The 19,369-nt window shown below is 40.6% G+C and overlaps 2 protein-coding genes across 3 annotated transcripts; one reads left to right on the top strand and one right to left on the bottom strand.

Moving 5' to 3' along the window:
- The first annotated feature begins 6,223 nt into the window (after positions 1–6,223).
- Positions 6,224–16,991, top strand: h6pd (hexose-6-phosphate dehydrogenase (glucose 1-dehydrogenase)). Of its 2 annotated transcripts, XM_037099741.1 has the most exons (6): positions 6,264–6,350; positions 11,107–11,266; positions 12,185–12,851; positions 12,945–13,062; positions 13,238–13,507; positions 13,621–16,991. In XM_037099741.1, the coding sequence occupies exons 3-6, from the start codon at positions 12,210–12,212 to the stop codon at positions 14,949–14,951; spliced, it is 2,361 nt and encodes a 786-aa protein (XP_036955636.1). In that variant the 5' UTR covers positions 6,264–6,350; positions 11,107–11,266; positions 12,185–12,209; the 3' UTR covers positions 14,952–16,991. The 2 variants fall into 2 exon arrangements, with proteins under 2 accessions (XP_036955637.1, XP_036955636.1); XM_037099742.1 differs by lacking the exon at positions 11,107–11,266 and having other exon boundaries at positions 6,224–6,350.
- LOC119020451 lies at positions 16,966–19,302 on the bottom strand. Its single transcript, XM_037099752.1, has 6 exons — positions 19,011–19,302; positions 18,844–18,906; positions 18,268–18,347; positions 17,947–18,077; positions 17,796–17,862; positions 16,966–17,705 (listed from the first exon to the last, which is right to left on the bottom strand). Exons 1-6 carry the CDS (start codon positions 19,082–19,084, stop codon positions 17,626–17,628), a joined length of 495 nt encoding a protein of 164 aa, XP_036955647.1. The 5' UTR covers positions 19,085–19,302; the 3' UTR covers positions 16,966–17,625.
- Positions 19,303–19,369: the final 67 nt, after the last annotated feature.

Here is a 19,369-nt window from a genome sequence, read left to right as displayed (position 1 = left end):
TATGAATATGGGACCACAAAGAAGATCTGACAATAGCATCACCTAGCAACTCTTATCTGGAGGAATTTCAGAGTCAAGTCTTCTCTGTTGAAATGCTGTGTACTTGGAAAAGAAGAGCCCCCTCGAATCTGAGAGCCATACACAGACAAAGACCCCCCCAAAAAAATCAAGTGAAGAGGCGGACATTGTCTTGTCCACCGTTACCATACACGGACATTAATCATACAACAGGCAGAATGAAAGATGTTGGTGAAATAATAGATTAACAAGTTAAGTGTGGGTTGAATTATGGCTTCCTGACCTCCAAATGACAACCGGTTCTATTGCTTACAAACACAAATTGTTGTTTAACATGATAAGTATCGTTCCAGTAGGACATTTACACTCTGAGAGGTACAGAGAAAATTTAACCAGAGGAGAGGGTCTTCATTGACTGGTTTTTTTATGCCTAACAAAATTTTAAAAAAAGAGAACTGTCTTTGTTTCACGTTGTATCATTACCTCACTGATGTTGTAAATATCAAAATTCTGACTTTGAATTTCTTCTCCAAAACTGTGCAGGGCCCCTTCAAGAAGAGAAGAAGAATACAGGTTCCTTCTTACTAAATCATGCAATTTTTTATATATGTATTCTGAACGAGGTTTCATCTGTGCTGTTACAATATTAACTAATGAATTTGGGGCTATCTGTTTCTTTAAATGGTGACACAACTATCAAGCATGGGAAAAAAAGTTGTTTTTCATGTACTGTTTGTCTTCCACTAATATTTGCATTTCGTTGTACAAATATCCATAATTTACAGTTTATTTAACCAAGTTTTATGTCTCTCCTGAGGAGAAAAAGTTGGGATCTACTTTTAAATTCCCACAAAGAAGTGACACCACGCTGTAAGTTCCAGATCTCCCTCACTTTCAAATGAGTCGACACACTCTGTTTTGAGCATGAACTGCCGTTTGAGGGGAAACTTGCATCTTAAGCATTCGAGCAGCTCTTTCTCGCCTCTCTTTAAGGGTTTTCATACATGCCGAGGAACGCTAAGGTGTTATTTTCGAGTGCGTTAATGCCAAGACTCTGAGAAGTGGTTTCTGTTGTCAACCAGTTCTCGAACGTGTCAAAGGTTAACACCCTCTCTAACACACAAGTATGCAAATGCTTTCATTACAATACAGGCTTCTTTTTATTCATCTAACAGAGGATGCATGCTGCCTGAGAGCAGACCGCGGCCTCACAGCACTGAGCCTCTCCGGGTGCCCAAACGCCAAACCCCCCCTCGTTGGGCTTCTGAGGGTGATGACAACACAAAAGTACTTCACACTGGGGGCTGGGTCTGCATTTGATGGGTCAGTGAACAGCAGCCGAGGCAGCAATGCCGTGTCATTCAGACCCTGCTCCCCTCACACCCCCTCTTTCCTTACACTTCTCGTGGTATCAGCAAACAGAGTCGTGGAACACTATTGAAAGCACCGGGGAGGTTTTGTGGACTGCCAACATGAAATGCGCCTACTGTTTTCCACCATTCCACCGTCTCAGTGAGAGCCCCCAAAACCCTCGTTAAGAAGTGATGTATTCTCGCCTCTTGTTTGTTTTTTTCTGATGACTGTAGCTTAACTATTGGTGTCTGAAGAAGCACTCGGATGATTTGCTTAAGGAAAATAGTCAGAAAACAAGAAGCACCAACAACACGTCATCACAGGTTCAAAGTCAGTAACATTTACTTCAAGAATTAAAAGTAACTTTAGTGATTAAACAGAAAAGATTAATCAGCGTTATATTTTCATAATAATTTATCATTATTAGCTTCACTAAAGAGGTTATGTGTTCATCTGTGTCCATTTGGGTGGTCGGTTTGTCAGCATGATTTCACTAAAACTACTGAATGGGTTTCTACAAAACTCCAGGAATTGCTTTCTCATTTTCCTTGACTTTGCAAGATTGGGCAAATTGAGTTGAAGTATAAGAAGTGCAATATTTACCTCTAAAGTGAAGCGAGTAATGAAACCATCAGCATTTAAATTGGTTCCCTAAGAAAATACTTTCACAGATACAATTTAGTCTGCCACTGAGTACATAGTCACCGTGGAAAAAAAGGTTCATCCATTTCTATTACAGAGTTACTGATTGAATACGCACGTCCTGTCCTGTGTTGTTGTTACTTGTGACTCTTAGGAAAACAGAAACAATCCAATTGTCTTTGCAACAGCAGCAGTATCACCACTGCAAGCAAAATATGTATATTAGTATTTATTACTGGTGCTGGTTAATTCTATATCATCTTTTTTATAGTATTAAACAAGAAAGTTAGAATTAGCTGTTTCATCTAATATTTAGGTTTTTAATAGAAATGGAATGGTTTTTAAAAGTCTACTTGAAATGACACACAGGAGAACTATTCATTCATGTATTTCTAACAGAGTCTACTTCCTCTGAGATAAGAAAAACAGTCCAGGTGACTTGGCTGTGGTCCTGAGTCAGAAGCCTGGATCAAGACCACGGGAGACATTGGGATTTTGGAGATAATACTAAGGTTTTTTTTATGAGCCTATGCGGTAGGAATTTTCCACCCACACACAAGTGTGTAATCCTCTAACTTATCTGATAATATAAAACACAAGACAAGAACTGTACTTCACAGAGTAAAGAAAACAATCAGACATGACAACAAAAACTGGAGATATCGCAGCTCGACAACTGCGGCATTGTTCAGTTCAGTACTGTAGTTTTCCTTGATTAGTGTGATACCACATACGAGTAAGTCTTACATGTATGAATCACAACAGAAAGTGGGATTCAAGTTGAGTCCTTCACTGAAAAGCTAAATGGAAACGACAAGACCACATGTTGTAAAATATCTACCAACAGACGTGTGTTGTAATAAGAAAAAAAACATGCACAATCTCAATCCACCATCCTTTTATGTTCTTCACTAATGGAATGAAAACTGTGGAAGCTTCTTCATTCTGTGCCCTATTGTCTGGACTGAAAGACATGTGTGTGCATTGTTTTTTCCTCCCTGCCAAACCGTTTCAAAAGCTCCACATGCCACCTCTGAAAACACTACCTCTCTTAACTGGAATTCAGGGCGGGTGTCTGTTGTCTATGTGGGCTGTGCGGTGTGCGGCGTAGCGTTGAGAAACAAAAGGGGAGAACACGCTTCGACAAGTCTTCGTCTTATGAAGAGAAGAAATAGGAGAATGCGGTTTAAAAACACAGAGTGTTACTCATCCACTACATGGGAAAATTCTATTTGTGTCTTCAGTCATCGCTGCCTGGATTGGGACTGACCTCATGCATCAAAAAGACTGCAGGTACAGACAGATATTTTAGCAGGTATCTCAAGGAAGATCGTCTCATCTTTGAAATACAAAACCACCACTAAGTACCTTTGAAGTCACACATCAAGTAACTAGCCACAAACCATAAAATAACTCCAAGGAAACCAAAATTTGCCCTTCAGTTGCTCATTATCATGCTCTTATTAGTGCCTAACAGGTTGTGTATTCAGATTCATCCCGGACTGAGGTCACTATAATCCTCCTCGTCTGGCAAGGGAAGGGACGAGCGCTGAAAGTGAAATCCCCTCCAGTAAAGACCTGTGTCAAATGTAATGGCTGCTGGCAAAGGGGCCTAATAAAGATGACAGCACACATTCATATGCATTCATTTGTGTGCTCAGCTTGACGAAGTCTGCCTCGCAGGCTTAACAAAGGGGAGGAAGGAAGCCAGGGGCTGTGGAGAATGTCTGGGGGGTGCGGCGACAATACACACACACGCGCGCACACACACACACACACACACACACACACACTTAAACACACACAGTGGGCCTCCAGCTTGTGTCCTGAGTCTGAAGTTATAGCAGTGACAGCTGGGCTAGCACGCTCTGCATGAGCTCTTTCTCTCTTTAGCGGCCCACCCCTCCCCGCCACACACATTAACACACACACACACACACACACACACACACACACACACACACACACACACACACACACACACACACACACACTCACAAACACACACACACACACACACACACACAATCTGTAACATGCAGGATGCTCCATCCTGTTTACTGTTTACACTTCACAGTGGCCGGCCAACTTGGGAGGGCTATACAGTTTGATCACAGGCATTACAGCTGTTTGTAAGGTAGTGGTGTGGATGGTGTGTGTGTTTGTGTGTGTGTGTGTGTGTGTGTGTGTGTGTGTGTGTGTGTGTGTGTGTGGCCATGTTAGAGTTTGAGATGACGCTATGACATATTATTGTGATGCAAACTTTCTTTTTAACCCTGGTGACAGCAGTTAACAAACCAAACTCAAAACCAGGTCCTTTAAGTAACTTCAGTCGTACCAAATAATCTTCTTCACCAGATGGAGGCTGCTCAGCTGTCCTGGATATGTAGATATTAAAACAAACATTTTCATAGGGGCTTTAAATGCACAGTATGTAATTTCTGCTACTCGCGGGCTTTCAGTCAAAACAACACCACTAACAACCACCATCACTGATAAAAATCTACAAGGTAATATTTGACATTTTAATTCACGTAAAGTTAGGGTTTAGTCTCATTCACTGACTCTCTCCTGGATGTTCAAGCGACAAGCGACCCAAAGGAAAGATTTCTGTGGATTCAAACACTGTCATTCTTCTTGTCAGGTCTTGTCATTCTTATGTAATTTAAAGGATATGCTCAACCATTCAGTCATTGCCTTCTCATTTGAAGCCCAAAGATCCCAAATTGATGTGAAAAAAAGTTATTTACACCCTTCTTACAGCCAAAATCTTCATTGTAGCTTTTAAAGGGATTGGATTACATCAGACATGCGGTGTGGGGCCATTTCTTGTTTCCTTACAGTTGTTTCTTTATGTTTTAAAACAAGCACCCATCTACTTCTGTGGAAATTGAAAATGGATACTTGACTTTGGAAACAGAAGTTGATGAAATGATCAGAAGTTCAATCTCGGCTGCTAACTTTTTGTTAGGTATATCAGATGGGCATGTGAAGCTGCTGAGTCAAGGTCTCTGCTGTAACAACCACAACTGTTCACAAGAGGAAAAAGGAGGACCAGATGGGGCGACTGCTAGTGTGGTCCACAACAATCAGATCATTATTTGGCCAAAAGGGGCACCTGCTTTGTTTGAGGTAGGCCTGGATTCACAGGGCGATGACACTAGACAGCTGAACAATGCAGCGTTAAACAGGTATTTGTCTACTTTAAGTCAGCAGTTTGTGTTTTTCAGATTTTTAGTCTTTCCTAAAAATTGTGGACAGTCAGAGGGTGATATGGCAGCTTGCTGACGCTGTGGAGCCCAGAGTTTGTTATTCAGTTAGAGATGGATCGTTTAAAGCTGGTGACATTCGATTGATGACAGTATAATGAGCTTCCAACTGTGTTAAGTATGACTCCAGTGGAGAGCAGCTATAGCAAACAGAGACCAACAGGGGTCACTCTTGTTTGGACAATACAGCAGTCTACAGCTGCCCCCAAGTGACAGGCAGCACCCAAGGAAGCAAGCTACAGCTGATACAGGAGTGGTGTAGAAGGCGGAGAATTACTCATCAACATGATTGAAGTCATTTAAATTAGTTAGTGATCTGTTCCATTAAAGATATTATTTTTAGGTGGTAGAAACATTTTAAGAGATGATTCATAATCTAATACACTAACCCTTATAATTTAATAACAAAGTCCCAAGTAGTTTCTTCAAAGTTTTTTTTTTCCCTACTGAGGAAACTTAAGTCTTACCTGCAGCACCTGGTCTTTATTATACCGACAGCAAGACTAAACAGAAACCAAAAAAACATTTGAGTCCTTAAGTCCTTAACAATTTGCAAGTCATCAAAACTGACTTAAGTCACGTGGAGCCCGAGTCACAGTGACACCAGATCTCTATGATTTAAAATGTTAAAATTACATTTGGCTTGTATCGTTAAAAAAATGTTTCTTTTATTCATGTGTGTGTGAAAATGAAAGTGTGTAAACTTCTTCTTTTAGGGCCCAAAATAAAAGTATGAACCTGGAAATTAGCAAAATATGACCTCTTTCAATATCACACCTCATGTCGTACTTTCTTAACTATACACTTGGTCCAGTCAAGGCTGAACCCCCACTGCTTCTGCTTCCCTGAGGGTCTTTCATCAGAGTTTTCCGCAGCTAAAATACACTGAAAGCCCTTCTTTCCCAGACCCCGTCACGCCGTTTGACACCGTGCGTGGTGGAGATAAATGCGATGAAAACACACATTCCTGACCCTCCAGCAACAGCGGCACCGCGTCACGTGACAGGTACAGGAAGCGTCCTCTTGATGGTGGAGCAGCGAGTTGTTCGTGCCGCCAGCACGGGGCAGGTTCGTATCCAGCTCACGCCACACAGTCTGTCAGCTGCCATTAAAAGCGTGTGTTCGTATTTCGGTCATGTGAACTGTTTTGTCGACGGTTCAGGGTTTTAAATGAAGGATTGTGGAGCACCGTGTGCTCGTAACGTCAGCGGAAGTGAAGTTTGACAGCGAGCAGGTGGAATCGAGGGATTAACTCCACCGTCCAACTGTTGTCATGGTTTAACCTCACAAGGAAACGACAACGGAGAAATAACTAGTAAACTACAACGAATGGGCTTCGTTTCAGTAGCTCAGTGAAGGAAACTGACAGTCTGTGGAGTTCGTTGACTCCCGTGTTGGAGATAAACTCGTTAATTTACCTGAAGCATAACGTCCGTCAACGTACGTTCACTTTAAACCAGCAACGGTTAAAAAATAAGTCAAGTTTCTGGTATTTTCTCTACTTTTGTCAATCTTCAGCTAAATGTCGTGTCTCTTAAACATTTGAAAAGCTTGTAACCGAGGAAGAATCCCCCACGTTTATTTATGTGATGCTTTTGTTTCCTGGCTGGCGAGGATCAAGCCGACTGACATGACAGGAAAACACATTTTGCGGGGGTAACAGAAATAAGCGCAACACGTGTATAACAGGATGTGTTCATAGAGCCTTTTGAAGTGTGTGTGGTGTTGTGTTAAGAGCTTAACTGGATCAGTTGTGAACACACACACATGTCCGGGGGTGAGACACTAACAAGCCCTCAACTGCACTAGGTTGTGTTATCATTTTTACAATTTAGACATTTTTTTATTGATAACTACATTCGAGTCACAAAGAGTGTGGAGAAAGGAGCAAAGCTTTCTGGCACATGAAAAAAATAGTACATTTTTTTTAGAAAATAAATCACCAAAATATACTCTGTGGCAAACACAAGTTTATGATACTCACGTTATGTTTAGAAAGATAATCTTCACAGACGAACATCACTTTTGTGATTTGTGAAGTGTAAATTAAAAGCCAATGTCAGGCTATGAATAGAATACAGTGTGGTCACATAGCTTAAAGTCGCCGCCACTAAAAGTCTTACTAGACAATTACATTTGCTGTAAATGGATCAATCCACAATCTGTAAAGTGACCGTTTGAATAATTTGCAAATGAAGTCCATCTGTAAAGATGGACTAGTGAATAAATGAGTGTCCATGTTTGGTGGAATGCTGTTTTAATTTTAACCTCTGTAGTCTCATTATTAGCAGTTGGCATATTTAAAACATGCAAGCGATTTATAATTCACTTGTGGGACATTTAATGATCTATTTTATGTGGTAGGACAAAACTTGTTAGCTTAATAAATTAAGCACGTGGTTACCACAGACCTTATTTCAGGCATTTAACTGAAAATTGATATAAAAAATAAATAAATAAAAAAGCGCATAGACTTTGAGATGAGGGCGCTGGATGTGCATAAATGCTCACTGATTTCTTGGTTTAAGGGACTACACACTACACCACTCTAATTCATGGCACAATTCAGACAGGATCAAAAAATATTTGTCTCGCTCTGTTCATGTATATTTTTTCCACCATATGATCTGCTGCTTTCCGCTGATCCCAGCATCATCATCATCATCATGAACACGACAAAATGGAAAAACAGAGAGGCAAATTTGTCTCCTGGCAATGTGTAAAAGTCAAAACCCTGTTTTCAATAGGTGTACTCGTGTTATCAATTTGACTGTTGGCTTTATTTGCATGTCTTCACTCACTCATGAGTTTTACTTTCAATACTGAGCAAAGTCGTTATTTTATCCCAACCTGATTTACATGGAAGCATAGATTTGGTTAAGGGGGTAATTATAGTTAAAATGACTGCCAAGTTAAACTGATGGCTGTTTAAGTTGGATGGCTTTTTCATTATGTACAAGGATACAAACTAGCACTGCACATTTCTTTGCTCTGGTGTGATCAAGTCGACTTCAACTGGATGATTCTTGTATGGTCAAACTTAAATTTGAGAATGCAAGCGCCAACACATTTTTTTTTTAAAATCCAAAATATTGTGGCCATTATTGTCCGAAAAGGGAAGCAATAAAAGGTGGAGTATATATATCTATTGGTTGCATTTTTACTGACCATTGTACAGCAGTCAGTGCTTGTGTGTTGTGAGGATCACAAGTTTACTGATCACAAATTTACTGCTGTAAGTGTGGTAAACATCTTTTATGAAAAGATGTATTTTGGACTTAAGGGTAATGACTTGGTTTTAAGCAGGGGCCATTGAATGGGTTCATCGTTCTGATGATAGTTTGAACATCCCTGCAGTTATGGCAGAGGACTCTTCTTCAGACCACTAAGCCCTGACAAATGTGGCCACAAAGACGCAGACAGAATGCAGCCAACCATCTCTACAGCACTGTTTAAAGTCTTGAACAAAGTCCTCATTGTTCATGTGGGCAAGACGGTTAATGTGATCTTACTTGGCACCTGGAATCTCAACGTTTGATGTTGAAAATTGTGTGAGGAAACTTGCGTGTATAATTTCGGTGTGTGAAGGTCAGTTCAGAGTCACGTCTGATGGCCTGTGTGTGATGAGATGGTGCCCCATTTTGGCTTTCTGTACTCACTCGTTACTGCCAATTTGAACAACAAGTGAGGCGATTTGGAGCATGACCGTTGGTTTGATGGAAGATTTTCTATGCTGCTAGAATATGAGAGCAGCTTTTGACTTAAATCGTGGAATAAACTTGGGACGTGCTGCAAAGGAATTGAGTCAAAACCTCTGAATGAACATAGTGTCTTTGAAGATAACGTCCCATTTTATTGATTCCTATGGTGAGATTAAAAAAGTAATAGCGTAAAAGTCAATGAAGATAATAACAGAACCGTGCAAGTGGTAGAAGTGAACATAAAAAAATCACACAAATACAATAGGTGAGAAACGTATAGTTTGTTTCGGAGCTGTCCTGTCGTTCTTTGACATCTTCAGATAAAAACATGACAAGAATACAAACTTTGACCAGAGTAATCCTTAAAGCTTTTAAGAACAGGACTGGGTTGTTTGTTGAAGCAGCCATGAAGTGGCCTTTGCTGTTTGCACTTCTGCAGTGTCAACATGATTGTGGAACGCTGGGATTCCATCTGTTGCCATCATAAAATGAGCATCATAGTGTGGGTGTTCTGTTCAACATGTACAATTTTCAGTCTCCGTAGAGAGAGAGGAAACTAAAATGACCTCTGTCATTAATTAGGTTCATAACATCCAGGCCTTTGCTATAACTACAGCTTTGTAATGCCTCACATTTAAAGTTTGTTCTTCATAGAACAAAATGCCAGTGAAGGCAGTAATGAAGATCTTGAACCCACATGAGAAGCTGATGATTTTAAATGTCTGTCGGTGTCCCATTTGCACTGGTTTGTGGATTGTTCACCTGTTCTCATGTCCTCGTTGTTGTAAATCTATGTAGCACTATGGTTTAATATGGAAGCTCAAGGAAAACACCACACGAAAAGTTAAAATTTAGTCAAAATTGTGATTTAATGAGTCAAAATGATGAGAAAAATATCTCAAAATGACGGCATTCTAAATCATCAAGTCTAACTATCTCTGATTTGGATAAATATGATAAACAGGGCAGGGTTTAAAATGTTATTGACATTTTTTTAGGCAAAACCCTGTTTGTCAGTATATTTAGATCTCCTCGGAAGCACTTCGTTGATGCTCGCACAGGGCAACAGACTCAAATATCACAAATTTTTTTACCAAATACCTCAATACTTTTGTCCTTTTCTACCACTGGACAGATACATTTATTTTTAAATCTTGAATACAGATACTGCCACAGTATTGAAGGGATGACTATTGGTGTTCTCAACAACTATTAACATAATATAATTTTTCTAAAAAGATGGGAATTGGGTTTCTGTAAGTAAAGGACTGGTCACAAGGACTGTTTTTCAGACATTATCATGAAAAAAAGTGGGTTAAAGGGGAACTTACAAATCAAAGTCTGTTTACGGGTCTTGGGTTGTGCTGACGACTCGCATATGTAAAAATAGTTGAATACATTCTTTTGTGGCTCCAGAGGAAGATGCATGAAATCTGTTAAATTGCCTAAAGTGAAGCATCAGTCAGGGCTGCAGACTAGATGTGAGAAAATGGGGGGGAAAAAAAGGCGATCACAACTGACCTATAGCCTGCCCCTTTCTCTGCCTGAGGTTAGCAGCTCAAGGCTACATTAGCTGTGATTAGTATAATACACAGGATCTGTTAATTTCTGGCGATCAAGTTGCACTGTGGGCCATGTAGGTGACAGGTTTTTACAAGGAAGGAAGATACATGTATTAAGACAGTATCTCTGGTTCTGTGGTATTGACTTTGTTCAACTCACCATCATGAGACTGATGATGTTAAATTAGTGTGTAATGTCAGAAGTGTGGAGTACTCTTTTCAACCCAAAGCCTGGGGCTATTCCAGTGGAGAGCTAATCATTCTGTGCACATACTTTCATATGTTTTTTGACATTTATTACCAGACAGAGTGTCAAGATAGTTTAGACTGCAAATCTGTGATTCTTTTGGGACCCTGATACCTACAGCAAACAGAATCCAAATGTTTAATGGGTAACGAAAGGTACGTTTTCCCAGTTTTCTCTGAGCTGCAAACTGCAGGCAAGACTCAGCTCCTCCATTTGATTGATTTTCATAGCTTTTGCTGCAGCCTTTCTTATAAACGATTTTTGGGTTATTGCAAAATCAGTTGGTCTGACTTTCCTGGCACTCTTATCAACAGCAGGAATGTTGTACGGGAAACTCAAAGCCTCTGAGCAAAGTGCAAAGTCTACACCCCTGCTCCACCACTATCTACTGCTCACTACGCTCATGACTGTCACTGCAGCACATCATTGACTATCAAGGGACTTGAGAACAGCTGAACAACAGGACGGTGCCAAGTAATGTATTTCTTATCATTAGTTTGAGTTTTATTGATGTTACATAAACTATTGCTTTACATTCATACAGTGTTCACAGTGTATCTGTATTGGCATTTAGATGTTCAAATGCGATTATTCACTCATTTTTTAGATGTTGCCAAAGAAATACAGCAGTATCTACCGAGTGTATGCATTGTTAGAAATGATGATTAATCATATCATTAATTGTAGTTGATGTACCGGTTGAAGCTTTTCTATCGTGTAGCGTAAACGAAGCAAATTAAAAATCTACAATTGTTCTGATGAAGGATTGTTTCTTTCAGTCGTCAGGAACAAATGAGAAACATTTACTGGTGCAAGCCTCTTAATTGTGAGGATTTGCTGCCTTTTTGTGTCATGTGATCATTAACTGAACATCTTTTGGTTTTGGACAGTTGGTTAAACAAAACGAGATATTTTGATATCACCGTTGGCTTTAGGAAATTATTGCATTTTCATTATTTTCTGACCTCATAGATACAAAACCATCAAGAAAATAAGCTGATTAAGGGAATATTAGGTCATTTTAGTCCCCTTAAAAAACAGCTTAGGTGTCATGTTGAGGGTGCAGAGTCTTGTAATACGTTGAATGGTGTCTCTGTCTCAGACACTCTCCATCACTTGTTTCTGCGCTAACACTGTTACGATGTAAAACATTTTGTTGGTAGTTGGCACCTATTTGTAGTCTGACAAATTGTCACAGACTTGGGATTTGTATTTACCTCAGTGCAGTTGCACTCAGAATCTTCAAGGGGACATAATCAGTGGTGACATTTTCCTACAAAATGTGCTGACAGTTACTTCCATGCTTGGTGTCCTAACTTCTCGCTGGTGCTAGATGATTTCCTAGACGATTGCCTTGTCTACATGTAATGTCTCTTTGCTGTGTTCATACAGGAGTTTGGACAGCTAAGACCAGAGCATGTTTGTGTCTGCGTTCCTGCTTCTGGTCACTCTCTGTGCCCAGGGAGGATATGGCGAGGAGAGAGACGAGGCACAGAGACCCGGACATGTTTCGGTGGTGATAGTGGGAGGCACAGGTGACCTGGCAAAGAAGTACCTGTGGCAGGGCTTCTTCGAACTGTACGTGAATCAGGTGAAAAATGGATACACCTTTTCCTTCTACGGTGGAGGACTGTCCCCTGCTGACAAGGCCACACCGGTCCTCTTTGAGATCCTGAAGGCGCTTTCTTGCCCAAAGGATGTGTCACAGGAACGCTGTGCTCTGCTCAAAGAGCAGTTCCTGCGACTCTCACAGTATCGGCAGCTGCAGAGCGTCGAAGACTACCAGGATTTGGCCAAGCAGATTGAGAAAGAGCTTCAGCAAGAGGGAATGACAGAGGCTGGGAGGCTCTTCTACCTCTCAGTGCCAGCCTTTGCATACGCAGATATTGCTGATAAGATCAACAGTAGCTGTAGGCCAACCAGCGGGGCGTGGCTGAGGGTGGTGCTAGAGAAACCTTTTGGACATGACTTCAGGAGTGCTCAGGTTCTTGCATCTCAGCTTGGGAATTCCTTGAAGGATGAAGAAATGTACAGAATTGACCATTACCTGGGGAAGCAGGTAAGAATAACCTGCACAGTGAGTGCCTTTCATCTGAGACTCAGTAACAGATACGGTTGATTTGATGATATGTTTTTCTGCCTTTGTGAAAAGGTGGTTTCAAGGATTCTTCCATTCAGAGAAGAGAACAAGAAGTTTCTGGATCCCATCTGGAACAGGCACCACATCGAGAGAGTGGAGATTGTACTGAAAGAGACGCTGGATGTTAAAGGTCATTCAGAATGCATCATTAGTGTTGTAATAAAGGGGCAGTTCACCCCTTAATCAAAATGATTACTTACCAGTAGAAAAGAAGTAGATTTCTGCGTGAATGGTCACAAAATCAAGAAGAATTTCGGAGCTAGAACCATGTGTTCGTGTCCTCACTTGTCGTTTTGCCCTCAAAGGTCGTATCCCCTTCTATGACCAATATGGGGTGGTCAGAGATGTGCTGCAGAACCACCTGACAGAAGTCATGACCTTGTTGACCATGAGCCTGCCCATGAACCTGAGCAGCAATGAGGAAGTCCTGCGAAACAAGCTGCAGGTCTTCAGGTCCCTGCTGCCCGTAGGTAAGAATCAAGCTGTGGTCGGCCAGTACCAAGCATACAAAACAGAGGTTCAGCAGGAGCTGAATAAGACGAAAGATCACATCAGCATCACACCCACATTTGCAGGTGAATACTGAAGGCTTTTCTTTTTAAATGTCATTAATTTAAGTATTCCTTACTGTTGAACTGTAAAAGAAATTGCTATCCAGCTAATAAGTGATCCTGTTTGTGTCTTTCAGCTGTGTTGATGTACATCGATGATGCCCAGTACGAAGACGTGCCAATTCTTCTGATCTCAGGGAAGATGTTAGATGAGCGGATGGGGTATGCGCGCATTCTTTTCAAGAATGATATCTTTTGTCTTCAGAACCACAACAGCGTACACTGCAAGCCCAAACAGATAGTTTTCCACTTCGGGCACGGCAGCCTTAAATATCCAGCAATTCTTGTTAGTAAGAATTTATTCAAGCCCATTTTAATGGACAGTGAGTGGAAGGAAGTGACAGAGCATAAAGATGTCGATGTTCTTGGTTTGCCGCTTTCAGACTACTTTGTTCAAATGCCAATAGTGCAGAGGGAAGCTTATTATGAACTAATTTCACACATTTTTGCTGGACGAAAGAATAGTTTCATTAGTACTGAAAACCTGCTGGCTTCTTGGGGCTTGTGGACGCCACTACTCAGCAGCCTCGCCAGCACGTTTCCCCGCATCTACCCAGGAGGTGCAGAGAATGGAGACCTGCTGGACGTCCGTATTAAAGGGAAAGACATTAGCTACCACAATGAGGTGGTGATAATCGGCAATGATCAGGTTGGTGGGTTCCAAGTGATGCAAGGTAAATTTCGTAGCTCTGACATGGTGTCTGCCTGGACTGAGGAGCTGGTGGTGAGGCTAGCTGCAGACATACAAGAGGCAGCGGAGGCTGCAGTGCGCGAGGCTGGCGTTTTTCATCTGGCTCTCTCGGGTGGGTCCTCTCCCCTCGCTCTGTTCCAAAGGCTGGCCCTGCACCACTTCTCCTTCCCCTGGAGGGACACCCATGTGTGGATGGTGGATGAGCGCTGCGTGCCACTGACTGACTCAGAGTCCAACTTCCGCAACCTCCATGACCATCTACTGCACCATGTGAGGATACCCTATTACAACATCCACCCCATGCCAGTACAGATCAACCAGCGTCTGTGTGTGGAGGAGGACGGAGGAGCACTGCTGTATGAGAAAGAGGTCAGCAAGTGGGTGAACGGCTCCAGCTTCCACTTTGTGCTGCTGGGAGTGGGCTACGACAGCCACACAGCCTCTCTGTTCCCTGGCAGTAAAGTGGATGGCCACGGGGAGAGTCTGGTGGCCCTCACTGAGAGCCCCGTCAAGCCTCACCAGCGTATGACCCTCACTTTTAGTGCCATCAACCGAGCGCACAGGGTCGCTCTGTTAGTGATGGGCAAAGGCAAACATGAGCTGATCACCCAGCTGAGCCGAGTGAAGGACAATCCAGACAAATGGCCGGTCACTGGGGTGAAGCCTGCTAATGGCAGACTTGTTTGGTATATCGACTATGATGCACTTCTAGGATAGGAATAGTTGCATTCTTAACTTTCAAACAATGTTTGAGGAGCTGCTGTAATTGGACTGCTGGTGGAGGGGAAGAGTGTTTGGACCAGCACTTTTTGGACTTTTTGGAACCACAAATCACATACTGAACATTTCTGCTGCCTTTTTCAAGATTTACTTCACATCAAAAAAACATCAGAAGTCAGAATTCTTAACTGTACTTGAAACCTTAGAGCTATTATGGGTGTCACGATTTTTTTTACTTTCGATTTTAAGATTATTCAATGAAAAAATAAATAAAAAAATCTCAGCAGGAGGAAACAATACCAGGTGATCAGTTGTGGATTGGTAAACTCAAGGTGAATGTGAAGTGCTCTTGAAGTTATATCTCAGAGTTAGAAATTACAAAGGAGAATAAACGCAGGCCAGTTTCAGCCACACTGGCTTATTTGCAAAAAGCAACAGATCATTGGTTTCATGCCGTGACAACCTTCATTTACATTTTCATATTCTTCCTTAAAAAGTTAGGCTGCATAGCATAGCCTAGCAACGGCCTTATTTTGTCTTTTCAGTGTGTGTAGCACAAGTTGTCATTTGTCTTTGGACACACAGCAAACACATTTTGGCAAGCAAGGGTGGAGAGAAAAAAAATATTGAGACAATCTCTTAATCTTAACTTTCTTAATCTTAACTTTGATTTCACCAAATGAAAATCAATCCTTATGAGCACTGATTTCAGTTTAGATTTGAAATCATGACACCCCTCATAGCTTTTATTGTGTAGTGCAGCAGCAGAAAACTTGTAGATGTTTTAGAAACAGTCCCTCGTTGGTGGATTCATGTGCTTAAAAACATACAGCACATTTTGTGTAAAAGAACAATGTGTGAACTTCTTACATTTAAAGGGCTGCTGTTAAGCCAAATGTAAAGGCCTGGATGTGAAATTGCAGCTAAATTACAGTGTGATGATGACATAAATTTAAAGTTGGGGTTCGGTTAAAAGGGTTGGTGGAATGTGAAGTAAGTACAAGAATTTGTTGTTGGGGGTTAAATGGGTTTAAAACAGCTGTTACGTTCCTTTTTATTGAAAGTTCAAACATCATTAACACATTTTTCTGTGTTTGTAGATGTGTGAAATACCTATGCAGACTTTTTATAGTTTATCCAAGCCGAATTATGTGAAAAATAAGTTGAAATATATGAAGTATGAATGCAGTTTACAAAGGACAGAGTACGTTGGCGCCATATAAACATCTGGTGCTGAACACACAACAAACAAACACTAAATTTATTTTTCTTACAACCAGGTGAACAAGGTGTTTGTATGATCTCAGGTGAATTTGTCAAATTGCAGATGTTTACTGTTAAATCTACAATTGTTGATTATATGTTTTCTATTGTTGAGTGGCAGTGATCCTCTTAATACTTCATCGGTGAGTCAAAAAGAGAAAGTGAAATGTGACAGATTATATATTTTCATTGTATTGAAATAATAGAATTACAAGACATTTGTTATTGAATTGTTTCAGGTTATTAAACATTTGGTGCTTGACTCATGAAAAGCACATTCCTGACTCAAACTAATCACATTCCACTTTCTTTATCCACTTTTTAAGATCTTTGAGTAGATGCAGTCACTTTTAGGATGATTTATTTCAAAGTGGAGTGTGACTGAGTATTGGCAGTCATTTCATTGTGCCTGTATTTGATACATCTTGATGAGCATTATTGTTTCAGCAAAAAAAAGAGGAGACATTGTCCTGCATCCTGTAATGCAAACAACAGTATGGCTCTGTAATGAACAAGCTGAAAAGAGAATTAAAAAGTGTGTCCCACGCACTGGAAGAAGATCGTCACATAAGCAAAACACAGTGCAGTACCAGTGCTGAAAATAGGTGACTGACTCAATCACCACTGCCAGTAAACTTGTTTCTTGTTTGTTTTTCTGGTGTGTTACATTCAGTGTCATGAAAACACAGACTTGTTGTCATGGGTCACATGAATATTGGGTTTAATTTCTACATTTTGAAGTGTTTTGTTTTTTTTTTTTTTTTTTTTTTTTTTCCATATCTATAATTTTCCTATGGTTTTAAAGTTTGGCTTATTAGAGATGATACCAGACTGATTTGATAGTAATATGTATGATCTGAAGAGTATTATTCATTCTGGCAGTTGGAAAAAATCAGTCATATGGCTACTTCACAATTTGCACTGGTTGTTTTTTGTTTTTATTTTTTAAGATACCTTCTCTTAAGATGATAAGAATGAAATGCCTTTTTAAACAGCATCTGTTCTTTTTTAATATCACAACCTTGACATCCTAGTTTCATACAAGTGTTACCCTTTGATTTTACTGCCATGATCTGTTTTGTTTAGCTTTATTTTTCCAATGATATACATCACTCGGTACTGTATACAGACTTAACACATGTAGCTCTTTGTATAATCATACACCAAATATATTTATGAGCAAATCAAGCACATGTACATTGTCCATCACCAAATAAAAAAAATCAAACAGCTTTAACAATTGAGTCGAACATCTGCTTAGTGGTATGTCTCTGAAGTGGACTGGAAAACAGGATTAAGTCACTTTCCCTTTTTTTTGTTCCCATGGTTTTAAGTTACAAGCTGCTGAAACCACATGAAATCTTAATATGTGGAGTATCGCATGTCAGCGTGGAACAGCTGGTTTGCTTTATCGCTCATTGTTTCTGTTCGGATCCGTGACAGACAGCCTGTTGGTCAACCTGAGTCCCCCTCTCACCATGAAAATACCTGAACAGACACAAGCAGGTGTTATTCCTTTGAACTGAAGACACTGTGTATGAGTGATCCCACACAGTATGTGTTGCAAATTAACTTTACCTGTGCTGAAAATAGAAGCCACTGTTAGAATAAGGGACATGTAGTACAGCTCAGGGGTGGTTTTGACCTGTGGATGGATGGATAGATATTTGAATATCACTCTAATGCTGCTGTATCTCTAAAAACTTTAACATTCCAGTTTTTGTCTTACACATGCTGCTGCTGTCAGAGTCAGGATGGTCGTGCACAGACCGTGTCCACATGACAGTAATCCAAACACATGATAGGACGCCCACAGGCTTTGAGGAACTGGGTCTATCAATGTGAATACCACTGAAAAACCTATTGAAAGAGACAAGTGTTGCTATAGTTCAACCCAAAATTAAAATTCAGTCATTGTTTACTCATAGGGTTGAGTAGGCAGTGACAAAATCATTATTCTATTGCTGTTTTGCTTGTGGTCAGTATTCTGAGTCAGTGTCTTATAGATGTGTGTGTGTGTTTGGAACGTGTGTGATTGGATGGGATTCACCTGAAGCTATGAAGGACAAAGCGATGGAGGCCGACAGGTTGTTCAAAAGAGGATGTCTGCAGTATCGTGAGGATTTGGGCCTTTTTTAAAAACAAAGCAGACACCATTTTTAGAGAAAGAAAGAAACAATATGACAAGTTGCTCCATGTAATAAAATTGAGATAACAACTGTGGGGAATAAAGGAGTATGTTGTTTAAGAAAAGGTATCAAATGATGAAGGAAGTATTAAAATTCCTTTTTCCTAGTGGCTGAATCATTGAAAGAGTAGTAGTTAAAAAACACGTTTTGACCACCAGGCCTTCATCAGGGCTTAAAACTGGGGATCAACTAGGTCTTTGTCAGGGCTGATGGTCAAAACATGTTGTTTGGTCTTTTAATTATTTAGCCAATATTGTAAAGGCTTTAAGCAAGCTGAAGCTTTAATATTTCCTTCCTTGTTTGATGCATCGTCTTATATTTGGAGTGCCTGGATAGCCTCTGATTTTGAAACACCAATACTATTAACACCGCATTCACTTTTGTACAAGTGACTCATGAGCTGAATGGCTCGATGCCATCGCTTGCGTCCTAGTTACCTTCCCAGGACGTAGAACTGAGGGGCCAGGACGAGCACCGTGAACACTGCATTCACTATTTGACTGTAAATGGAGCAAACATGAATTAAAAAAAAAAAAAAAAAAAACATGTTATTTTTCTATCAGATCAAGACTTTTAATATCTTATTAAAACGACAACCACTCACAATTTTAACCTCTGACTCCTCGGTATCCATCTGCTGCTGTGATACGCCACGTAGATGAGCATGTAGAGGAACATGGATGTTAACACTGCTCAGGACTGCCAGCAGCTCTCAATGTGGCAGCAGGAGGAGGAAGGATTGTGTTTCACGTTGCACATGCACAGAGACTCCTGCTGCATATTGTGTTCCCTGAGAGCCCAGAAACTTTAGCTTGATGATTAGGATGTCATGTTTTTCGGTCAAAGTTGACTTCAGCAAGAAGATGCAGTATGTCCAGAAGATTTCAGAATAACGTCCTGTATGGAGGCTTAACAGGACAGTTTAACAGGAACAGAATAGTTTCCTCATATTATGTGTGAAAA

Source organism: Acanthopagrus latus, chromosome 6 (assembly GCF_904848185.1).
Source record: "Acanthopagrus latus isolate v.2019 chromosome 6, fAcaLat1.1, whole genome shotgun sequence".
NCBI classification, from domain to species: domain Eukaryota; kingdom Metazoa; phylum Chordata; class Actinopteri; order Spariformes; family Sparidae; genus Acanthopagrus; species Acanthopagrus latus.
The sequence above is the reverse complement of the archived record's forward strand: the minus strand, read 5'-3'. Positions and strand labels throughout refer to the sequence as shown.